This window comes from Echeneis naucrates, chromosome 23 (assembly GCF_900963305.1).
Source record: "Echeneis naucrates chromosome 23, fEcheNa1.1, whole genome shotgun sequence".
In the NCBI taxonomy this organism is placed as follows: domain Eukaryota; kingdom Metazoa; phylum Chordata; class Actinopteri; order Carangiformes; family Echeneidae; genus Echeneis; species Echeneis naucrates.
This window is the reverse complement of record NC_042533.1, coordinates 2,758,894-2,783,116: the sequence shown is the minus strand read 5'-3', so window position 1 is coordinate 2,783,116 and position 24,223 is coordinate 2,758,894. Positions and strand designations below refer to the sequence as shown.

The window sequence follows — 24,223 nt, the reverse complement described above, 5'->3', positions numbered from 1 at the left end:
TATGCCTGTCCACGTTTTGTTTTGGTAAACTGAAGCTGTGTGTTTTCTTTGCGCTCACAAATCCAGTTCATTCTCATTTTAACTGACTTTACTTCTTTTTGGAACTCTTCCAATATGAACACAACTGTAGGGAGATACAAACTGTTGTGTAGTCAGTTGTGCTGTTCAACCAGGAGATGGCAGTGTAGTATAGTGATGCTCATGGACTCAGCAGCTGCACCTCACAGGGCAGGATAAGCTGTCAGTGTTGCCCCCTGCTGCCACAGCGTGTGTTGGAGGATTTTGACCCTGCAAGCTTCCTAATACATAAATAATGCATTTTTTTTTTAATCCTTCATTAACATCCGTGTTTCAGTTCTGAGTAAATATATGAATACATGCAGAAAGATGTGTTTGGATTGTAATTTTCAAGGAAACACATTGTTTGTCTGTGCAGCTTTTTGTACTTAATGCAACATAAATTTCCCAACAATTGTTTATACAGGCTCAGTGACTGCAAATCAATATTTACTCTCTGCTCTTCCTCACAGCCTGTCACCTGACTGTTTGCCCACCCTGAGTGACAGTTCAAACCACGGAGGTTGCAGCTACAGCAGCATCTCTGCCCATTTCCAGAGAAACAGCTCCCATCTCAGAAAAATCAAAGGCCGACTGAGTCAGAGCTTCTGCAGAGTGTTGGGAGCAGATCACTTTTTAACCCAAAGCATATTGATTTATATGGGGCTGTAATTGCTTCAGTGTGTCCTGGATTATTCCCCCCGTAATTGAGGCCTGGCAGAGGTCTCTTTCCTAGACATAGCCTCCCCGGTGCCAGGTGGTTGGCAGAGAGGAGCACCGCACCCACTCCTCAGCCAGCAGGAGAGAACCAGGGAGCGGTGGCCTTTACCCCCCGACACCACTCCTCGTTGTGGGATAAGTAAACAGCACAAACAGCACACTTCCCTGCACACTTCGAGGCATCTCACTTAGGCCTCTGTCCGGCTCGAACTGCAGAACCAGGCGGCACATTACGAAGCCAAGCAGGATGAGACAGACGGCTCTCTGCAGTGTCACCGACACCAAAGAGGTCTGAATCTGTGCATCTGTCTGTTTGGGTATTTGACTCTCCAAAATCAGTTGTGTTTACTGCAACCACATAGTAAGGCTCTAATTACTGTACATGGCATTGTTCAACTATTTGTTTTGTGTTTTTGTTTCTGACTCAGTGGAACATTCCCGGCTTTTGTAGCAGAAAGAATGTTTGCACGCTCGAACAAGTCACAAGATTGTCGTGGTGTCACAAGTACAGTTGGGTAGACAAAATAATGTAAACAGCCCATAAAAATGGCCCTTGGTCACCACTGAAATCCCCGTCATTGGGACGTTTGTATATACTGTGTGATATGATTTGTGGTAACGCTAATGCACCTGTGGTTGACTTGGCCCCTTCGATCTGACTCAGAAGGGTCACTAGTTTAGAAACATCATGCAGAAACCATTTTTGCTACTTGCTGTTGAAGTAGAGGCCTTTTAGATCCTTGACAACTTGAAAAGATAAAAGTTTGACAGTGAGCGTATTAAATATAGACCATCAGCAGCTAACTAACTCAGCTTCACACAAAGATGCTGACTCACCATCGGAAAACGAAGCATGGGCTTGCTGAAAACAAGACGAGATGCTTTTCACCGCTGGAGAAAGATCTGGGTGAGTAAAGAAAACCACTAAAAGTCGAAAACTGAATGTTTTTCCTAGATGACATACATGTCTGTTAGCGCTCGGATTACAGGCTAGCAGTAACATCAACTTTAAGTTGTGTTTGTGACTGACTTGTGAAATTAACCTCAATGGTCACTCCTGTTTCAGCTTTGTTTTGGTCTCCACCAGCTCTTTGACCCGTTAGCTGCTAAATGCTAAACCGTGGTCACCAGCTGGCTGCTAATTGTCTGTCATGTTTTAGTTCAGCTGGATTTTTTTGGTCATCTGATTGGAAATCATTTAATTCTTTATTGATTACTTGAAACCAGAATTGTTTGGGCTTGAATGAATCAGTCAGAATCTTTTGCGTCAACATGTTCAGCCACGCAAACATTAACTCGGTTAACAAGCCACAGAAAGACTGACAGTAAATACCAAGCAGTACTTTGGGAGACTGTGGCTCTCTTGTTTTCTGTTGCTCGTCCTCAAAGCTCAGTTTCTGGACTGTTTGCCTGAAAATCCTGCAACCTCCAACGTCCTCTTCAGCGATCACAAACAGTTAAACTGCACCACAGATATTTTTTGAAGGAGTAGGTTTTGATCATCAACAGGCACCACGGAATTTCCTGACCTTTTTGCCAAAATACTGTGACCCCTGCGTGTTACTATGGAAACATAGCGTATCAAAACAAGCGCCCCATTTCTTGCGTTTGCTCCATGACGCACCTTTATTTCTTCCATATGAACAGCGTATGGCACGGCCCGGGGCTTCGATAACAATATCAGCTCTGAATGCATGAACATCGGAGCCACACACCAGCACATTACCCTGCATAACCACCAAGCTTGGGAAAGTAATACACATTTAAAAAAAAAAAAAAAATCACAAATTACCCCTACAATCACTTGCAATAGATACCCTACTTTCATTGTTTTTGCAAAGCTTTTTTGTTTTAGTCAGTGGATCGAGGAGGGAATATAACACAGAGAACCCACTGAGCTGGAAAACCCTCAGACTAATCAGGAGAATAGAGGAGGATTGCTCTTCTAATCAAGTGTGTGTATGTGTGTGCGCTCGCATGTGTGTGTTTCCTCAAGTGAACCTGTGTGTGTGCCCAGACATATCCCCAGCCTCACACATTCCCTCCCATCTTGGGTACCAGCCCTGCAATCCCCACACACAGTCCTCCATCATCCTCCTCCTCCTCGCCACCGTGGTGTTCACGCGGGCTTTCTGCAAAAACCAAAAGCTTTATCTTGTTTTCCTTCCACCTCTAATTATTCCTCCGTCCTCTCACTTTCATCCACTCGTGTTCATTTGCATTCTGCACCACTGTCTGTATCTGCGTATCCGTCTGACTCAGACATTTGTTTGGCAGGAGAGACTAGACGGGATGCTGTTAACGCTGCAAGAAGTGTCCATCTTTTACAAGTCTCATTGTCTCGCTTCTTGTTAACGTCCAACGTCTGATCCAAATGGGGCAATATAACTCCTCCGCTTGTTGCCAAATTTGTTGCAAGATTTTTTCTTTTCTATGTATAACGTTATTTAAAGGGTGCAGGTCTCTTATCCATAATCAGTGACAAAAGCATTAACATGACAGGAGAAATACTCTTATGAAGTGGGAATGCATTGCAGCTGAGTCAAACTATCTGAGCAGTGTGTACGTTAGCGTTTCCTTAAAAAGAATACACTTGACTTTGAGTTTCTCTTCTGATCAAGATGACTTGCAGAGATAGACATTTTTGCAGCGAGCACTTTCTCCTTCCTACACCAGAAGGGAGTGAAAACAAGCCTTTCCCTGGTCAATGAGTTCACTGGGGCGGACGGCTCCTTAGACAAGTGTGTGTGTGTGTGTGTGTGTGTGTTGGGGGAGTGTGATGGTGATGGTGGTGGGGGGCTCAAAAGAAGAGAAGACCGAAGAGAAAAGAGAGCCAGAGTGAGGGAGGGAGAGAGGGAGAGAAACCTGGCACCAAGACAGTCCAGAGCACTGGGCATTAGAGACCGTGAACAAGGGAAGGTCAGCCCCCCTACCGCCGCCCGCCCCCCCTCTTCTTCTTCTTCTTTATACAACTGCATCAGCAGATGTACTGCACAAACCCATCATCTGTATCAATACTGCCAGACCACAGTTGCAGTGATAACATGGAAATCCGTGATGAAGCATTTACACGCTACATTGTGGAGTCTTTTAAGTCAAGAGGCAGCGAAAGATGAGATGATTTCACGTATCTAAGATCAGCGACCGACAGAGAGGCTTACAGGCGTCAGTGGCCCACCACGTCCCTGATCTGACGCTAACAAGGTCATCCTCTGGTCTGAAAGCAGCTTTGTCCCTCTAATCAGAGGAGCATCATCATCATATTCCACGTTGTATCAGCAGCTCCTGGCGGTGACGCAATCCGCCAGGGGAGGCAAAGGAGACGTGGTCCGATGCACATCTTGTCTCCCAGCAGCAGTCCTGACAAGACGATAAGTCGGGTCACAGATTGAGGTCATGGACCCGCATTCGTGGCAGTAAACCTGGAAGAAAATCTCACCAAAGTCTGACAAGAGCTGAGATTTTGAACGGCGATACGTTACGTGGTTCAAAAACTGTCTAAGTCATTATTTGAAGGTTGTGATTTGTTTGACAGCACTGGAAACTGATACGCAGGTTGCTTTTCTGGAACACGAGAGTTTGCTGCAGTATTAAAGCAGCCCTGCGGTGGATTTGACTAACAGCTTGATTGTTCTCGTTCTGATGTAAAATCAGGAGATTAATTAGTGTCAGTCTTTCAGCTTGTTTGGCTCAGTTAAATCAATCAGCACCAACTTAAGATCTTATGTGACAGGTTGTACGTGATTATGAGCAGCGAGCAGTTTGCACGTCAGGATTTTTTATTAAACGGTCCAGTACTGCTAAAATTAAGCAAACGGACTGAATAATTATACCGGCCACAAGTTTCACCTCAGTGGAGCTCAAAGGTTTTGGCTAATGACATGAGACCATAATGATTTTCACATCTCAGTTTGTTTTTTTACTAAACTATCCAGGATGTCTGCAGGAAAAAAAACAACTGAAAGATGAAAAACATGTGACACCCATAAACTTTGTTCTCACTGGCCTCTGTCTCTGACCTTTCAGATTTAACCGGGTGACCTCTTCGTGGGCCTCGACGTGAATGTTGGGAACCACAAATTTTAAGATGAGCTGAGACACGCGTAGCACGCCTGCGTTTCAGGACCATCTGTGTCACATGAGGACATTTGATTGTGCTTGTGTTTTGACCCATTTTATCCCAACAGCCCTAACTGTTGCGTGTCTGCCTTTAGCCTCAGTCCCCTTCGGATCCAACCTTCGCTTTTGATGCACTTGCACACTGTGGCCGAGCATGCTGGGATACACGCTGCTGTCCCGTTTTATGATTGGGTCGCAGCACTGATCTCATGTTTAGTGACTGGATCAGTGTTGATATCCCGTCCTGGCTGAAAACTCTCTTTAAGCCCTCGCCTCGTGTGAAGCTTCTCTCTGTCATTGCAATGCATTTTTTTCCTCCTGTGTCACAGTGGGAACGCACTTTGGACCACGCTCTGTAGTCTGCTCCAAAAGTGGTGGCTGAAATATGAAATATGAAAAATATGAAGTAATGTCTTCTTCACCATGAATCCCCATGTGTTTTTGTTTTTCCAGTCTTCTCTTTTTTTTTCACCTCAGCCTTTCAGTTCACAGAAGCAGCAGATGTCTTTTGCAGACAAAACCTGCTTGTAGTGACTGAAAATGAGCAGTGACTGATTTATTGCAAGAAATTACTGTGACAATGTGCTGAAAACATACAAATCCTACGCAGGCAGGACCTTAAATGTGTCTTTATGATTATCTGCTCATATCTGCAAGGCTTTGTTTTCCCTACACTGACTCCAGTGCCCATGTATTTATCTTTTAATTGAGCTTTTTATTAGGCATTCATGCTGTTAGCGCAGTGTTGACTGAGTGGAAAAGTGTTTTTAATGATTTATTTTATCCCTGATCAGATCGGACTTTGGATGGACCGGCTGCTGAATTACGCAGTGCCAAATTACGCACAACAACAGTCAGCTCACAACGTGCAGCCTGTCTTTAACTTCTCTTTCGTGAACTCTCAACGCATTAAACATTGTGTTATATGAGTGTTGAGCTGCTCCTGGAGAGGCAGCCGTGCTTTTTCTATCTTGATCTGAACTACTAACCAAGTCTTAGAGAGATCAAAATTCAATCCCGTTCTGAGAAAAAAAAAGAGAGAGAGAGAGAGAGTGAGAGAGAAAAGAGAAATGACGTTATTTGAATATGTGCCCAAAATCCTTAATGAATAACTTAGGACGAGTAGGAGGCAAATGCTGCCCCAGCTGTTTCCTGTTGAAAATGTCTGTGTAATGTAGATAAATGTGAGGGATTTTCTCTCTAAATCCGTCTCCTGTTCGCTAAATCTCACTTCTCCAAAACGAGCCTGCGCAATGGAACAAAGTCGGAATATTGAGATGTGACATTGCCCGCATCTCATCCTCTTTCTCCCCGTTTTTTAATGACTTCAAACAAGTTCATTTTCGCCGGGCTTTGACTTGCGGAGACCCGTGGGGATGTCTAGCGCGCTTTCCTTTCAGTGGCATTTATGTGATGTCTTCAAGGTAACTTACCTGATTTCCTTTGACACTTTACATTTCACCTTGGTCTGTTGTCACTATTTGCACAGAGCATCCTTACCTAGTTTGAACAGAAACAATAAAGGGAAGGGGGGTTTATTCGTTTATTTATATTTTACTGCTTTTTTTTTTTTTATGCATGCTAAATGAGGATTTATGCAGATTTTAGTCCTTTTTAGCCACCTATTGAGACAACTGCCCTGCATGCTGTGCTGATAATCACAGGCTGTCCTCCTTTTTGGCTTTAATTGACTTTTCTTTTTGGAGATCTTGTCATGCATTGAGCTGCTCGTTTGAATGGCTTTCTTCATCCCGACTGTCTCTGCGCGTCCTGCGGTCTTTTTTCACCTGAAAGCTTTAACGCAGCTCTGCAACTTTCAGAGTAATTACTGCTGAGTCTGCATTACTAAGTGCTAAATATCTAAGCTGAAGCTGCGCGTTAAGACGGAGGAGCTTAACATGAAATAGTTGCGGGCTTCGGGACCGGGCGGCTGTGATGTAGATGGATAACGTCCCGTGTTTACTCTCTTTATTATGTATATTTGGCTCAGTCTGCTTCCTCCGCTGGGTTTGGCGGGAGAGCCGTTTTCCATCTCACACTTTGGATCGGAAAGATCCCTGGCGCTTTCTGTTTTTGCATCTTTTATTCTGCCTTTTTATTTTGAATCACTTTGAGTTTAGTTTTGTGCGTAATAATGCGCCGACAGCTGCGCTTTGGCACAGGAGGGGCCGCTGAATGCTCGTTAGCAGCTGCTCATTAAAGAGCTTTTCTAATGTCACTGATGAATGCGGACTGTGGCGGGCTGGTCGGGTCAGACTCAGCGCTGAGTGGCCGGATGATAAGGAGGAAAGTGTGTTTCCAATTTGGACACGCTCTGCTCGGTTGCGCACAGACGCTCTGCAGCATCAGAGCCGGTCAGCCTCCTGCTTGACTTTAACGTTGGCACCAAGTGGAAGTTTGGATTTAATACGTTTTCCTCCAAAACCCCGTAAACTTACCATCTGTGGCAGCGGCCACTTTTATTTCTCTTTTCTTCCCCCTTTTCCTCTTTTACAGAGGAAGCAGGCAGGATGTTACGGGAGAAGCCTTCAGCTCACTGGGTTTATTCTTATTTGGGGAGAGAGAGAGAAAGAGAGAGAGGAAGGGGGGGGGGGGGGCAGTTATGCCCACAACTGATCTGATGTGCCCTTGAGCAAGATGTTGAGCCTTCAACTACCACAGTAGAGTTGCTCAGCAGCCGGTTGTGTGTCAAGAAAAGAGACTTCAAAAGTGTCTCAGATTTGTGACTGAAATGTGAAAGCCAGTGTTGGATGATGCTCTGCCTTTACCAGCAGTGGAAATGTTAAAGCTGTCCCTCTCTCCCTGTGCAGAGTGCGATGTGCTGTATCTCCTGTAGCCACACCCTCTCACTACTGCTGTGTGTCCTCACCCTGACTCCGACGGCAACAGGGGCGGGCCCGGAGACCCTGTGCGGGGCGGAGCTGGTCGACACGCTGCAGTTTGTGTGTGGAGAGAGAGGCTTTTATTTCAGTAAGTGCACCTTTTTATTTATTCATAAAGGTTGGCTGTATCTGTCCCAGAGCTCTCCACCTCCAGCGAGCTCATAAATAAAAAAGCAGCCAGTTTGACATCTTGTCTTGACTTTCTTCCTGCATCAGTGTTCTCTTTCTTTCTTTCTTTCTTCATTCATTCCTCCTTCACTGTTACATCTTCTCTTCAAGTCCACGTCCCTCCAAAAGCTCCACTCTTGAGATTTGGTACAAGAAACCCATACACGAAACACAGAATAATGATAAGTAACTATATTATTGGTGGCAAATCCCAGTTTTGCCCACGGGCAAAGAGCTTTAAGTGGAATTTGGCTGACTATCTCTCAGAAAAAAGGAGGGGTAGAAACTAAATGTTGCTGTGAAGTTTTTTCTTTTTTCCACCAGAGAAGTGAAAGCTACCCAAAGAAAACCCTCCACCAAGAATCCAGGATTTAAATCTCAAATTTTTCCATTAAGGGTACAACCCAGCCCAGAGCAGCACAGGATATATGGAGCTACCGAGGTTAGGTGCAGTGTTCCACAGGCAGCCAGTGTTTCTCAGGACGTGGATCCTGATCTGTCTGTCAGAGACAGACGGTGTGACTGTACATTAGCAGTATATCTGGCTCAAACACTCCACAGCCGAACTTTATAACCTCATTAATCACATTTCTTTGGCCGACGTCCACCAATTAAGCCACTTTTCACCAAATGTCCTCGGTAAAGCTAGAACGCTCCACCAAAAGTAATTTATTATTTATTTTTCTACTTTTCTAATAACTGATCATGCTTCTGACTCCTGTGCAATTTTGACATAACGATCCATTATTAATGGTTTGGTTCAGTCCCAAAGTTATGAAAGATTTTCCACATGTGGTAGACTTTGTCAGCTGCCAGTTTCAAAAAGAAGATATAAGATTTCTGTGGGAAATCAGCAGCATCTATAGTGCATTTTGCAGTTGTTCTCTTTTCCAATAATTGATTGCTTTCACCTTAACCTGAACCTGCAGCGGTTTGTAGATTCACCTTGTTGAGAACATGGTGACTGATGGAAGATTTGGGGCCAGGAGGGGCCCAGTTTTTACTCTCAGCACAGCAAAGAGAATGATCCAGCAGTGGCCAGTGTGGAGTCATCAAAAGGCTGAATAGAAGCGAATACTTTGTCAGAGAGATAATAAGAAATCAGACTGTGTGTGGTTTTGCAAACAGCAGCCCTCTGAGCTAAATTAGCGAGTTAGCACTGAGCAGAAATTTAAAGCCCAGCATGTTTGACCACGAACAAGTTTTAGATAGACTCAATCTTTCACCTTGAAATCAGTCTAATATGGGTTCAGCCCTGTCATGCAAAGTCTCAGTGGCACTACAGAAAAACCGAAAGGATCCAGATTCAGCCTCTTTCTGGATAATCCGTTCAATAGTTCGGTCTGAACCAAAGTGAGCGTCCAACCAGCAGCATCATCTGTAAATAGAAGCTACTGCATAAATGTTCCTTTATGTTTTAATACATTATTTGGGCAGACAGTTTGAACATTATGTCACCATAGTTGAGTCAGTGCACTTTCAAATGTTCAGTAAATAGTATGAATAATTGAATATTAATGCTGCTTCCCAGCACGTTGAATAAATGCATGTGGTACCTGTGATTCTTGACCATGTGCACCTAATTGGTTTCTCAGGCTGGTCTTTCGTTGAACTCTCTCTTCATTTCCCTCAGACAGTCTGTCTGTCAGAGAGAGCAAAACAACAAATGGTTGTGTCTGAGAGGCCATTCTGCCTCAGCTGGATCAATGGCCCGATCTGCCCTGATCACTTTATCTGGTGATGACACGGCGTTACCTGAAGCACACGGTAACTGCACCAGCATCCTCTTACAGAGGAGCTGAAGCCGCTCTCTAATGGAGTGCTACTGAGACAAATGAGGAATGATGATTGGTTGTATGAGTAGGGAAACATAATGTCGACCAAAGCTGTTGTCAGACAAGAATGCTGACATTGGACGATTCTGCCAAACCCCAGATTAGGTTCAGTTAAGGCCAGACAACAAAAACACTTTACATCTGGTCTGGTTTTCTGCATTGAAGGCTGACATGCTACACATGGAAATACCAAAAGGAAAATTTGTGTTTGTGGTGCAGAGTGGTCTAATATGCACCAACCGTCTTATGGAATCTGGACTGGAGCGACAGATCTCTCCGGTCCACAGCCTGCATCCATCGAATCCACCTCGCAGAATTAGTCATGTTAGCTGCGTTACATTCACATGACAATAACGACACTATTGTTGGCGAAGATGAGGCCAAATCAGCCTATACCCAGCGTTCAGTCTAGCAGTAAGGTCACCATGCACCTTGCTTCTGCTCCCCACCACCCCTCTGCCAAATTCCTCCACCCCTGCATGCAGCTTTTCCAGGACCAGTCAACATCATTCTCTGCATCAGGCCCTTTGTGCAGCATTTGCCAGAGAGCTGTTGGAGAGTCACCAAGCTGCTGCAAAGCTGCGAGTCTTGTTCGTCCAGATGCTCCTGGCAACACCCACATGCTGTGAAGTGGTCATGACAGCCTGCTCGATTGCCAGTTTTCTGCCAGTTAAGACTTTTTGGTCTTTGAATTCTCTCTGCTGCAGCACTCCTCTTGTACAAATGGCCATGTTCTCTTCATTTAGGCTGAGGGGCAGTGGAAGCTTATGAGCAGCATGATCAAATATTACATTTTAGTGAAGGCAGACCTTACATTTTTGCTTGTATACTCAATTTGTCCACAGTCATCAGCCATTACTCGGGTTCTGGGTAGCTTCAGCGTGCCGTCAAGTCTCTGCACAGTGACAGGATCAAGGCGAACTAGACTTGGATTTTAAAGACGGTGATATAAACAAATTTTCATCAAAACTTTTTCTTAAAAAAAAAAAAAAAAATCAGACTCACTGGCAGATTGCTGGTTTATGTTTTATATCTCAGTTTGAAGGTTACTGAATTGGTCCCAGGAAGTGTCTGCAGCTTTGGCCAAAAGTTGATGAAATGTTTAGGATTTTGACAACATATGAGGGTGTCCAGAGATTGGATGATGTGAGAATGTGACGAAGTGTTGGCTACTGATAGTGGATTTATAGTACGGGCTGTATAGGTAGAACACTACTGTCTATATTCATCCTGAGAGAGCATGTTGAACAGAGGCCAATGAAACTCATGAATCCTGATGCAGGATATACTTCTTAAACAGGAACAGACCCTTTTGTGGCAGGGGGAATGTATTTGTTTTTCCCGCATTACCTTACACTGAACAGTCACTGGACTGCACCGCGTCCATCTATCAATGCCACATTTTCCTGTATTGAAAAAGAGGTGTATTTCATGAACACTCCATCCTTTTCTCTGAAAAGACGATGAGGTTTGAGCAGCAGGGTGCTGTGCCTTGGAAAATATGCTGTTCCCTGTCTTCCTCGGTTTCTCTTTCTCTCTCATATTCTCGCTGTCATTCCTTCTTTCTCCTCCTCCTCCTCCTCCTCCCCTCCTTCGGCCGCCACATGTACCAGTGGCTGTGTGAATAAAATATCTGGAGAATCCATTTGGGTTGTGTCGTCTATAGGACACAGGAGTGTTAACAGCTCAGCCAAAGGAGGCGTGCTCCTTTCCCTGAACTCTTCCCCTCCAGTCTGGTCATGTTGAACTTGGCAACCCTCTGATTGATAATGTGTCCAGAGACGATGTTGCAACGACAGCAGGCTTTCTGTCCAGTGGCTGCTTTTGCCAATCCACCTTACGCATGCCACCAGTAAAGTAGCACACTTGCATTTTGCAGACTGCAGATTTCCAATCCTGACAGAAATGCTAAATACCAGTTGGTGGAAATTCTTTTTTTTTTTTTTTTTTTTAAGGTAATGAAACAAACTGCGGTCTCAGAAACATAAAAAAAAAATCCACAATCTTAGTCAGTTTTTCCAATTATTAGCCTGACCTAGAAATCCTCAGTTGTCTTTGTAATGCTTTAGCAGGCAGGACTGTGGGGTGATTTCACTGGGATGTTCATTCCATGAATCAGATCTGTTATGGGAGTTTTTTGGCTCAAGTGTGAGTGCTAAGTAGCAGAATGTCCTAAGTCACTTTTAGTTCTTGATGAAATATTCTCACTTATTCTAGAGCGAGCATGAAATATATAATCTTAGTGTTGATCTCTATTGATTCCCGACCTCTTTTGAACTCCAACACGATGGAATAATTCATCGGTTTTGGCCACGACATTAACTACTGGTACACAAAGTTCTCGTAAAAGAATAGAGAAGCCAAATATGAAACGTGGTAATTGTTTATTTTTTAGGTGTTTTGGCTTCAGGCTTTGGGACTTGAAGGTGGAAAGGAGAAGGGAGGAAAATTACTTTCAGCAGCCATTGATGAGACTTCCTCTTCAATATTCATCCCTGTCAATCTTCTCTAAAGCCACTCGAGCTGCAGAGAGAGAGGTAGAATGTGTAAACAGCATGTCACATGCATTCACGCACTCAAACAAACAGCACATAGCAAGGCCTTGTCCCTCAGCAGCAGGGGATTATGTGGATTACAGGATGATCAGGACACCCCCCCTCCTCCTCCTCCTGCCAAGCTTTACACTGGACCTGGACACACAGACGGATCTGAAGAAAGGCCTCCTGTGTCCTCTCCATCACTGCAAACAGGTGTTGTTTTCACATTAAGACCTGAACTAAAAATCTCCGACCCGTCTCTGAATCACAGTTCTGTGGAACAAAGAGGGGTCTCATGAGACGGACAGACAGACATCGACCAGATTTCGATTTGTACATGAGGCGAAGCTGAGACAACCAGGCATTTGAGGACACTCAACAGGACAGGAACTAAACACTGCCTTACCTTTCAAACTATTCATCAGTTTGATCCAATTGCATAATGTCGGACCTCTACAAAGAAAAACAGGACCTATCTAGTTGCATTACTGCTGAGATCACTTGGATTTATGGTTGATATCCTGGACCTTTCTTCTGTTCTTTCTTCTTCACCTTAAGTTGTCTCTTAAATTGTCTTCCATTTCACATTCCAGCTTTGAAGAAACCAAAGAAGCCTGCACACTGTGGATCACTTGTTCTCACGTTATTGCCAACATTCGCACAAAAATAGACACGGTGAGCAGGTATAACAATGTCTATGCCCTCAACAAAATAACTTGAACTCCTGTTCCCTTTTTCAGTTGCTGATAAAAATAGCCACAACGGCAAAAGGCTGCCGTGTCTCATACGTCTCACGCGCGTGATAATTATTGTGATTGATACTAATTGGCCCTCAAGGAGTCCTGTCAGTTGTTTGGACTTAATTAACCTCAGACCTTCAAGGTTTCCCTCATCAGGCAAAATGACCTTTTGCCATTCATACAAAAGTTCAAACATATGTTTTGCCCAATTTATCAGAAACTTCCAAAATCTGCCCCAACATTTGCTTTTTCACGTTTCCAAAATATGTCTTGCCAAAAGCCTGTCCTCGATAAATCTATTTTGACGGGTACTGATCCTGTTGTGAACCAGTAATTCCAGTTTGAGTACATTTGGATAAGATTTTGGCGTCCTAGCACAATAATGTGAGGATCACTTCAATCATGCCATAAACTCTTTGTGGTACCAGCGATAAAGGGGGTAGTTTCCAGCACTTTAGCAGCTCTTATAGTCCCTGCCTAGCTGTAAACCTGACACTTTGGGAAGAGCAGTGCGCCGGCTCCAAGAATCCACTGTTTTTTATTGACCATGACCAAGCTGTAAAACTCAGATGCTTGCTGTACCACTCTGGAGCAGGGGAACCCAGCCATTTCTCTCCAGTGCCGTTCCTCTGAGGTGTCACAGTTCTCAGAAAAAAGACCCATGAGCATGACTCCGAAGGCAGCTGTAAAACTGAAGACTCCTTCCTAGGAAGAGGAGTAGAAACACCCAAAAAATATAAAATAAATGAAAATAAAACAAAGCCACGCAGACAGACAAGGACCAAAACATGATAAGGATCAAATCAGTCGGGCAAAGAAGCTACGGCATGTTGAAGAAAGACAACCTGGGCAGCGAACAAATGAAAACAAAGCAGTTCATATATGAATGGGGAAGAGATGAGCAGGTGAAGACCAATGCCCCGGTGGGACAGGTAGGCAAGTGGAACTGGCAGAGTCTGAAAGCAGAGGAAGGTGCAGGCCCCGCTGTGGGCCCCACTGACTTTGGAGACTGGGAATGGGCCAGTGAATCTGGGAACCATTTGGGACTCTAACCATAACAGTACATACCCAGTGGAGAGCCAAACCTGCTGACTTGGTGTGTATCGGGGTGACTTGGAGGGCCTTCCTTGTTTGACTGGTCTTAAATGCCGGGGGTGAATCCTGAGCCAGGTGCTGCAGAGGAGTCTGACAAACGCCCCGATGGAAGGACCTCTTTTTTTTTTTTTTTTTTTTTGGCTGGGATTGATCACCTTTGGTGCAGTGGAAGGGAGACCGTGGCTGAAGTGAGGAGAGTGTTGTGGACGTATTCGAACCACAACAGCTGTTCGGGTTCAGTCAGCTGTTGGACTGTGGATGGAAACCCTGCAGACAAACTAACCAAAGCCTGCAGGAGCATGCAAAACCACCAGAACCGCTTTCCGAGGAGGGCCAGGTTCTACTGGTCCCCAGGTTGGTAGACCAACGTGGCCTCACTGGAGCACCTGCAGAGACCACCAGGAACGAGAGGCAGTCATCTTGACAGGTGCAGGAAAGTCAGAATGACATTGATGTTACATTCAGTTTCTCAGCTTTGAGCTCCAGCCACACAGAGGGGGAGGGTCTCCTCCATCTCCACAGGGTTCTCCTTCTGAAACTGGTGAGAAACATTTTTGGAACCCGTTGGAACCACATGTGTTTATATATTGTAGCCAGCAGCGTCTAGTTGCCTCTGTCGTAATTCCTTTCTGCAGAGGACGGCAGCCAGGAGAAAAAGAGCACAGGGTGCACCTTCTGAACCTTTGCTGAGGAGGCTGTTTTAGAGGCGATCACCTCCACCACAAACTACCTGGAAGGACCAGAGAGCGAGCTGAGATACTGAAATGCAGCTGATTTGCCCATTGAAGCCGATTCCTGGACTTTGGCTGTGTCTTCGGCCATCCTTGCACAAAAACCAAAAAGAAAGCTTCCATAACCTGAGACTCGCACTTGTCTGCTTCCACAAAGCGTTGGCTCTTCAGCCGTCTCTGTAGGACCGTCCACAGTCAGAGGGATGAACAGTGTGTGTGGAAACATCAAGGCAAAAGATGTCAGGTAATAAATACAGTAGCATCAGATGAAAAACTTCACTTAGGAAAATCTAACAACTTGACAGTTGACTCTCCTGCATATTTTCTGCTAAGAACGACGCTGACAGGTTAACATCTCATGTAAATCATTTAAATTACTTGCTTTTTTTATAGTATCATGCACTTGAGAGGCTGTTCTGTGGAGTTTGTAGCCGGCTCATTCGCAGGACGACAGCTGTAGTCAGCCTGGATTCACCGCAAATACCAATTATTTCAAAAGCGAGCGAGAGTTATGGAAAAAAGACAACACGCCAGAACATATCAAAATGTCTGCAGAAACTTTTCAAACCACTTCTGCAGCATTTAGGCTGCGTTCAAACAGACAACAGCGTGGTGTGAAAAAACGCAGGGCTGCTTGGGAGCGTTTCCCAGGGTTCAAGGAAGTGGCTATGAGCTGCTCATTAATGGAGATGGGGTGGTTAACCAGACGTCTCTCTGCAAAATAAATCAGTTAGTCCTAATCATTAAAGTCTTTCTATTGTAAAACCAAAAACACCATTTGAAAGCAGTTCAGATAAGACATAAATCTCACCTTTGCGTCACTTTGTGTCCAAGTAAGAATGCCAAACCACAGAGGGCTCGTTATTGCCCCTTGAGGCCGGAGAGCCAAAAAAAACGCCTGCCAGCGCTCGACGTTCGGTTTCACCGTCTGAAATGCAAGCACGCTCTCTAATCTGAGCTGAAACTCCTCCCTCAGCATCATGTGTGATCCCTGCATCCTCTTCCCAGCATGCATTTCAAACAACAGAAAAGCCATGAGGCAGGAAGCACTGGCACAAAAGGTTGTTTACCCGTATTTGTTTAACAACAGTCAGAGGAGAAACTCTTTGTTTATGAGGGATTACAGCAGCTATCTGCGGAATTGAAGCATTTAAAACCTCCCAAAGCTTTTAGACCTGATTATTGTATGCATGTTTTTCCCCAAACTGCCCCAGCTGATTATCCTACATGTTACCGGTGCCAGCTGATTTTTCTCTCCCTTCCAGCTGTTTGTGCAGCAGGGTTTCCAGCTATTTTCAGAATAATAGCGGACGTTAATTTGTAGGGCTTTATTGAGAGGGACTGGAATAGGCCAAGCAATGAGGCACAGCCCCTCTTTTGGCTTTCAGCAGACATTATATAATCCCCAGCCAGGGCTCAAAGTCATATTTCTCTACATGTCTTGACATCAGGTGTTGACATAACTGCCAAGGCTGGTCTCACCGATACACCCCGCAGGGGAGAAAAAGCTGATTTTTGTTTGTTCAGATGAGTGAAAGCGAAGAATTACCGCAAAAATACTTTACAGTACCTGTTAGGGAAGGCAAACCTGTCAGCTAGTTGGAATTGGATGAAAATACAGATATCAGAAGCTAAAGTCTTCTTGATATTTCTTTTAAAACATCTATTTTGGATGATCTGGGTAGATCCAGTTCCTCTGCTGCCTAAATTATGCAGGTGCACAATGTATTTTTAGCTTCATTCTACCTGATTTGCAACCAAAAAAAAAGCATCATTTTTTTTTTTCCTTCTCTCTCTTCCATCTCATTAACACCTCCTCCGTTAGCTTCACCTCTGCTTTGTGTCAGGGGAGTCCGGTGAGAAAGATGCTTCTGTTTCTGAATGAAAGCAGCTTTCTGTCCAAAACAACATTGTCAGGACAAGTCAGACGGAGCAGAAGTTAATGCACTTTGTCAGCACTGGCAGCCTTCTGAGCCAAGAGCTATTAACTCTGAGAGGGAAAGGCATTTCCTCCTTGTAAATGCCATATTAAATTATTATTATTTCATTTGGTAACAGGGAAAAGCCCATCAGGGCTATATTGCTCAAGGTGAGTTTTTCTAAAGGCCACCAAATGAGGGTGGGCATCTGCAGTGATTGAGCGGAAAACTGCAGTATTGGCGTCACGTTAGTCGTCTTTAAATCTTCTTTTACCTGTTTAAATTAGACAACACCAACAGCGTTTCCACTGCAGCTCTGCCCTTCAGGACCCACCATCCCTCTCTTTGCCTTGAGTTCGTTTTCATGTCGTGAAAGGTGCGTCACCCGTCCTCAGCATTTATGTTCGGGGTTCTTCGGCTTCTGCCAAATGAAAATGTGAATGAACAGTGGGGTGTAGCCAATGGGGGTGCAGCCTCAAAGCCTGCCTGGCTGTTTCTGCAGGTCGATCGGGCCCAGAGGGCTTGTGGTTTGGCCTTGCCGGACGAGCCTGTGTGTAAAAGATACCTGGGCCAAAATGGCTGAGCGTGAAATTCTCAGCGTTTGGGTGACTGCGACCACCTTTTTTACGGGGAAGCAGCTGCCAGTAAAGGTCCATAGTGTGCAATGTGATACACTGTAAATTTTATACGGAAGAAATCCATGTCATTAAGACAAGAATCAGACCCAATGACCTGGCCATTAGCGCTTCTTTAATAGAAGCACGGTGTCTGTTTGATAAACTCTAATGTGAGCCTTCGGTGAGGGGAAGAAAAATTTGATTTATTGAAGCTGAATTGACTGTTCGCTAAATCCCGAGACGCTCCGTCGCTACACCTGTCAAGATTTCCATTCTCCCACAGTTCATCTGCAGTTTGCAATGATGTGAGCAGATTTGCCACTTAAAAATTCTTACTAAATTTCAAAAACAATGAGCCCTTGAGTTCGGAAAGTAAGCAGACAAAAGCAGACTTCATTTGTAGCTGGCGGTCGTTGATTTTGTTGGCTGCCATTAGGAGATTTTAAAAACTCAGCAATCATACCCGTTTATGACACATGTAAAAAAAAAATAAAATAAAATAAAATATGGAAATTAAGGAACAGAAATATTCTTAAAAATAACATAAACCAGCCTAGCTGCTCGAGCAAAGGCTGTTGTCTCTCTGTTTTTGGTGCATGTAACACAATCTGATGAATTTAGCCGGAGTCAGACAGAGCAGCTAATGTTAGCCTAAAAGCTACTGGTTTCTGCTGTAGTGAGAACGTCTGTTAGCTGTGACAGATAACATCCATATTTTTGTCTTTGGAATGACAAACTGTCTACACTGCATCCTATTCAACATGTGTGGAAAAGTTAAAAATGCCTCTTGTTTGGACAGTAATCAAAAACAGTCAGTGGAAGAAAGGAAAAGGCATTTAGAGCCCAGATATTCATCCATCCCCTCTCTCACTGTCCTCCTCCAACAGGTAAACCAGGCTATGGCCCCAACGCACGGCGGTCACGTGGCATTGTGGACGAATGCTGCTTCCAAAGCTGTGAGCTGCGGCGCCTGGAGATGTACTGTGCACCTGCCAAGACCAGCAAGGCCGCTCGCTCTGTGCGTGCACAGCGCCACACAGACATCACGAGAGCAGCCAAGGTCAGTACCGCAGGACACAAAGTGGACAAGGGCACAGAGCGTAGGACAGCACAGCAGCCAGACAAGACAAAAAACAAGAAGGTGAGCACAACACACAACACACACACACACACACCGGGAAAAAGCTTTAAAAGGAGCGCAGAATTGTTTGAGTTGAATTGGATCTGTCCATGCAGTGCTTAAATTAGCTTAGCACCAGTGGAAACAGGGACATGAGCTACCTGAACTCCAAATCAGTCTAACACACAACAACACAAAAATCACAAATTTCTGTTTTGACCCTGTAGTTTTTGTGTATATTAAGCAAAAAGAAAACATGTTATGTTGTAAGCTGTAGAGCTACTGGGTGGTGGATTATGTCTAACAAAGATCAATAAGAAACACTCAATCATACATTTTTATTTCATCCATCCACTAAAAAAACATATATCTGGGGTTATTTCCAGTGTTTATGCTAAGATGAGCTAATCAGCTGTTCAGTTGTTAAACAGTTCCTTTGCGGGGTGATTAGGTTCATGTTTACTGTGTAGGAAGAGAAATGAATCCATCCAACTTAAGTGGCTTCATTTTCATCCCACAGAGACCATTACCTGGACATAGTCACTCATCCTTTAAGGTATGCTTGCAAATGGATGCTTTTCATCTCACTATTATTTTATTATTACATCGTTTAAAGCTCCATCAACCACATAATCAGCACTTTGAGGTGTTTCAAGCTTTATTTTGAAACAGGAGACGTTCGTTTAACCAATCTTAGCTCTGAAATCTCGCTCTGCCTGCCAAATAAAGAAACTGTGAGATCTAAATGTGGACCCTGCTGTTTCATCCTCGAGTTGCCAACCTGCCAGAGAGTGTGATCCTTTTAAGATTCGTCTGTGTGCTTTTTGCCCTTCTCTCAAAAAAGAAAACCATTAGCAAGAGATGCAACTAAGTGGTTTTCGTGGTAGACCGAGTGGCACTCCTGTTCCCCTGGCAGAATCTCCACTCTGCTACTGTACATTATGTGCTGAAATTCTGGCGTCTCACCAGAACAGACTGACACATGTGAGGTCTGGAGATGGGACACGCATGTCACGTTTGGTGTATCAATGTGTGCAGTGGTTTCCACTCATCTCGTCATTAATTTGTGGATTGTGGTGGCATTGTTTTGTGAATCATCTTATTTTTCCCATCAAGTCAAAAGCTTCTGCTCTCTTTTTGTGCCAGGATTTAAAAGCTCTAGCGAAACTGCAGTTTAACTTACTGAATGCTAAAGAGTACAGAGCGCTGGTAACGTTTTGTTTTCTGTTTTTTGGTTGTTTTTTTTTTTTTTTTTTTTGACCTGGATGTACCTCTGCTGTGTGTCTAAGTATGTGTTTCTTCTCATTGCAGGAGGTGCATCAGAAAAACTCAAGTCGAGGCAACACGGGGGGCAGGAATTACAGAATGTAGGGCAGGAGCGAATGGACAAATGCCCAGCGACTTGGGAAGAGAGAAGGGAGTGGCCTTACCTGGTACCCCTGTGGAATGGTTCACTGTAAAACAAAACAAAGAGGATGCTAACAATGTTCCGAAAGCCTCTTCATAATGATTGAAACCTGAGAGCTAAGTGGTGTTTTAACGGTTTGATGAGGGCTCTTGTGATTATTTTATACACTGCACCATTCCATATCGGGAGGAATTCTTTGTTAATGCAATGTAACAGACTAGTTTAGCTGCTGAGACACAAACAAGAGCTTATTATACCTCCATGTGTGAGCTGCAGCATCCCCTGGCTCCAGGAAAGGTGGGAATGCATCTGGGCTTCAGCCAATCAGAGAGCCGCAGGCTGTGTTTGAGAGCGAGTGGTCCTTCCTGTCCCCTGAACTTTGCAGAGGTAAATCCTTTTACTCAGAGAGAGTGGATTCAGTCACTCCTCTGGTAAGACAGGATATTTTTTTTAATTACCAGTCACATTTACCAGTTACTACCCAAGTTAAAATCTGATTATCTTTCCTTCAGAATTTGTTTTCATGCACCACGCATTACTGAGTAAAACAATGTTTTCTTTAAAGGACAAAAACCAGATGGCTGATTATCAGACTTTAAACATTGTTATACTTATTTTACCTTGAGCCCAAGTCAAATCCCCACTTCTCTGTGACTGAAGGCAGGGTTCTTAAATCTAAATGGAGTCGCTAGGTTTGAGTCCAGTCCAAATCCTTCCTAAGCCTCAGGAAGTGTTGAGAACCTGAGGACTGAGTCTACAATCCAAACACTTCTATATCAACAAATCAAGCACTATTAGAGGGGATTTTGAGGAAGATGGGAAGTGCAGTAAGTACTAGAAATATAATATTGTACAAAGTAGAGAAACTTTTTTTTTTTGTCAATCTGTTCGTGGTGCTTGTTTTGTTGTCAGAATTAGGTCATTCGATGGATGGAAGTGCATTTGGCATAAGGCAAATAACCAGAATCAAGCAAAATGTTTGTTGTCGCCGTGGCCAAGTTAGATTTTTTTTTTTTTTTTTTTCCAACAGTTCAGTTACACAGTGATAAACGTTTGAGTCGAAGGGGGGGCCTGAGCTCAAGGTTCAAACGAAAGTTATTAATGTTTAGTCAACTGCAATTCAACAAGCGCTCTAAAAATTTTTTTAAATAAATAAAGATAAATAAAAGTTGAATGTGAGTAAACTCTTTTTCTTGTTCTTGTAAAGAACTGACAAAATGTCACTAAATTGGTGAATACCAGAGTGAAAACCAAAAAACAGAACGTGGAACAATAGTCACTGAGCTGGAGAGGTTTAATGATTGATGTTCTGTTAGTTTAGGGAGGCCGAGAACTTTGGTACTTCAGTTGTCTCTCGGAGCGTCCAGCAGAACTCCCAGAATCCACTGCAAATTCCAGCATAAGAACACACAGATTGAACAATTTGGTCAATATTGCAAACCAAAGTGACAAGTCTTCCTGGACAAGTGAGATACGGCACACATATAACAGTAGACAAACACACATACAAAGCACCCAGTGTAAATGAGCATTGTGTAACTGTGAGCAAGGATCAAACACACACAGACATACACGTACACAACTGAAAAGCCAGTTCTGAGAAGTCCTTGCATGAGGACTGATAGTCGTGGTTGTTTTTTTCTAGCCTCCATGCGGATTTACAGTCATTGTACTGCACAGAACCCGGCCCGAGACGTCTCATTACTGGCTCTGCCTTCTCTGCCTGTGTATAATCAAACAGTACTCCCATTTATGTTAACCTATGCATCGCTATCATTCATTGTACATGATGGTTTCATATAACAAAACTGTATTAAGAATCCTATCCACTGTATAATGGTGCTATTTTGTAGTTTGTTACTTGCAAGAGATGGCTAAGACAGACAGATGGCAGGGCTTACATTGGAGGTCTTCCCTTTTGCACAGCCTTGTGGCCACCATTTTAATAGTGTTTTTATTTGTAAGCTGTTTCAATAAGGTAGTAGTGTAAGCGAGTAAATGTATCTGTGTGAAATATGTGAATGCATGGAGAATTAAAAATAAGAAAAATACCATGTTGTGGTCCCAAGAAGGCAAAATGCTATTTTTTCTACTGTTTTTAAATTATTTTCTCAATATAGATCCCTTATGCCAAATAACTTGACAAAAGTACTGTGAACTGATTCTTCCAGTTGTATTGAGATTGTTAAAAGTCATGGTGTGCTTTTGTCTGTGTGTGTGTACATGCACCTCACTGGAAGCCATGTTATTGACTCTTAAAATCCCTTAAAGCGAGACTATACAACTCTTGACGAGCAGCAGCGCTTGTGGCCAAAAGTGATAATTCTGAATTCCTTTGATTCCCAATCTTCATTATGTTTATCTGTAACTTGTTGAGACTTTGATTAACGGACACACAGGTAGCAAAAAAGCTAATTGGCAGAAAAGAGTGGCGGTAAAATCTGGTTTTCCTGCTAAATTCAATTGAGAAGAATTCAACATTATTAAAGCAACCATTAAAAAGACTCAGCAGTTAGCACAAACTCTACGGACAGGAGGAATCTGCTGACCTGATCTCATTTACAGCTCAGTGTTTTTGCAAACTACAGTTTTGTTTTTGTTTTTTTTTTTTATATATATATATTCGTAGTCTTTATGCTAAGCTAAGCTAAGCTAACTGGCTACAGGCTTCTTAGCTAAGAGACGTAAAAACATTTGCAATATTTCCGTCTTATTCCTGGCAAAAAGGGGAGTTTCAAAAAATTTGAAGTTCGCTAACATCAGCCTGCGTTAGCTACTGATGATACCAGACCAAAAAAAAAAAGCTGACAAAAAAACAAAAAATGCATTTAAGTGCTCACAAATGTAATTTTTAATGTCTAACACATAAAAAGAAGCAAAATAAAGGTTTTCTTCTTTGTTCTTTCAAAAGTTTCCTAGTCTCGCTTTAAGAATGAGCCAGGAATTGAATTTATTTTGGTCCAAACATTTGTTATTATAAAAGTGTGTCTTTATCTATAATGATCAAGGTTTTAAAAATGGGAATTTGAGCATATGCTTTGGTGTCGATTCCTGACAAATTCATTTATCAGTCGACCTGGCGACTGAAGCGAAAAAGAAGCTGGCTGGAAGACGCGGCTGATCCTCCCTGATCATCAGATTTACAGTACAAACCAAAGACTTTTTGATGAGAAGAAAAACCTCAGTCATGAACTAAACCTACGATCAGATCGTTAAATAGCAACTGATGCCATCCCTGTCTGAACTGCACTGCAGCTACCAATACGCCCTTCACACACTGTCTCTGGTACCTGAAATACAGCTTGTGTAATAGATAGTAAAGTGAGCCAGACTAAAGTCCCTCAGTGTATCTGGAATTTTTTTGAGCAGCGATGGGGAAAGACAGAAAGAAAGAAAGAAAGAAAAAAAAAAAAGCTTCAGCAACTTCAAATCGTCTGACTATGAATCATTCAAATATTTGTTCGTCACTTGTGTGAAATAATTAATAAAGCCTAAAATGAGGGTGTGTGTGGGATGTTAAATAAGAAAATGTAATTTCCTAAAGCTCACTGTCCAAGAAACTGTTTGATCACAGCGCTGTTATTTATGGTGCTCGATTGCCTTCTGTAGAAAAAAAAAATAAAAAAATACTGACAAATTTTTCACCATTCCTGCTGAATAAACCACTTGTCAACATCACAGAAAAAGGCTGGTGAGTTCTTTCACACAACGTGCGCACACACTCATAAACCCTCCGGGGAAACATCATCCTAGAAAAGGTTTTACTCCCTCTATTACACAACATCACAGCGGGAAACTCTATATGGAGCTCCGGATTCAGACACATAAACTGCAGATAATTACAAAGCAGAGGTTTCTCCCTCTTAAGGACGTACAAATCTTTTGAGGCATTTCGGCCATAGATGAAGCCGTAACTCAAGCCGAGGCTTTGTGGACTGTGCAGGATGAAACTGAGCATGCTGGGTGTGCTGAATGACAAAGTGATACTTCCTAAGAGGTGGCAGGGCCTGCCAAAGCAAACAGAGCAGGGCGTGGTGCTCCCTGAGGCCAGAGCTGCATGTTCAGCTCTTTGGAGGATGCTCGCAGTGACAGTGCCGAGCTCTCTCTCTCTCTGTCAGCAGATTTTTCTTTTTTTTTTTTTTTTAAACTGATGTATATGGGACACCAATCAAACCCTGATGAATTGGCTCTCAGGCAACGCTCGGCTGCGATCAAAATGTGGGGCAGCGAGGAGGTTGGCGAAGTCAGTCCTGGTCATCCCGGACATGCTGGATG

The 24,223-nt window shown here is 43.5% G+C and overlaps 1 protein-coding gene across 4 annotated transcripts; it reads left to right on the top strand.

Moving 5' to 3' along the window:
* The first annotated feature begins 5,967 nt into the window (after positions 1-5,967).
* Positions 5,968-23,378, top strand: igf1 (insulin-like growth factor 1). 4 transcript variants are annotated; one of them, XM_029495668.1, is made up of 5 exons: positions 5,968-6,320; positions 7,707-7,866; positions 18,308-18,561; positions 19,061-19,096; positions 19,852-23,378. In XM_029495668.1, exons 1-5 carry the CDS (start codon positions 6,273-6,275, stop codon positions 19,909-19,911), a joined length of 558 nt encoding a protein of 185 aa, XP_029351528.1. In that variant the 5' UTR covers positions 5,968-6,272; the 3' UTR covers positions 19,912-23,378. The 4 variants fall into 4 exon arrangements, with proteins under 4 accessions (XP_029351528.1, XP_029351530.1, XP_029351529.1 ...); XM_029495670.1 differs by lacking the exon at positions 19,061-19,096 and having other exon boundaries at positions 18,308-18,480; XM_029495669.1 differs by lacking the exon at positions 19,061-19,096.
* The last annotated feature ends 845 nt before the right edge of the window (positions 23,379-24,223 follow it).

What these genes read in the sequence shown, in the direction of transcription:
- igf1 (XM_029495668.1), top strand. Translation starts at nt 6,273, where the DNA reads ATGTCTAGCGCGCTTTCCTTTCAGTGGCATTTATGTGATGTCTTCAAG. An exon ending in ACAAGACAAAAAACAAGAAG is followed by an intron (nt 18,562 to 19,060) that starts GTGAGCACAACA and finishes TTCATCCCACAG; the next exon opens with AGACCATTACCTGGACATAG. An exon ending in ATAGTCACTCATCCTTTAAG is followed by an intron (nt 19,097 to 19,851) that starts GTATGCTTGCAA and finishes TTCTCATTGCAG; the next exon opens with GAGGTGCATCAGAAAAACTC.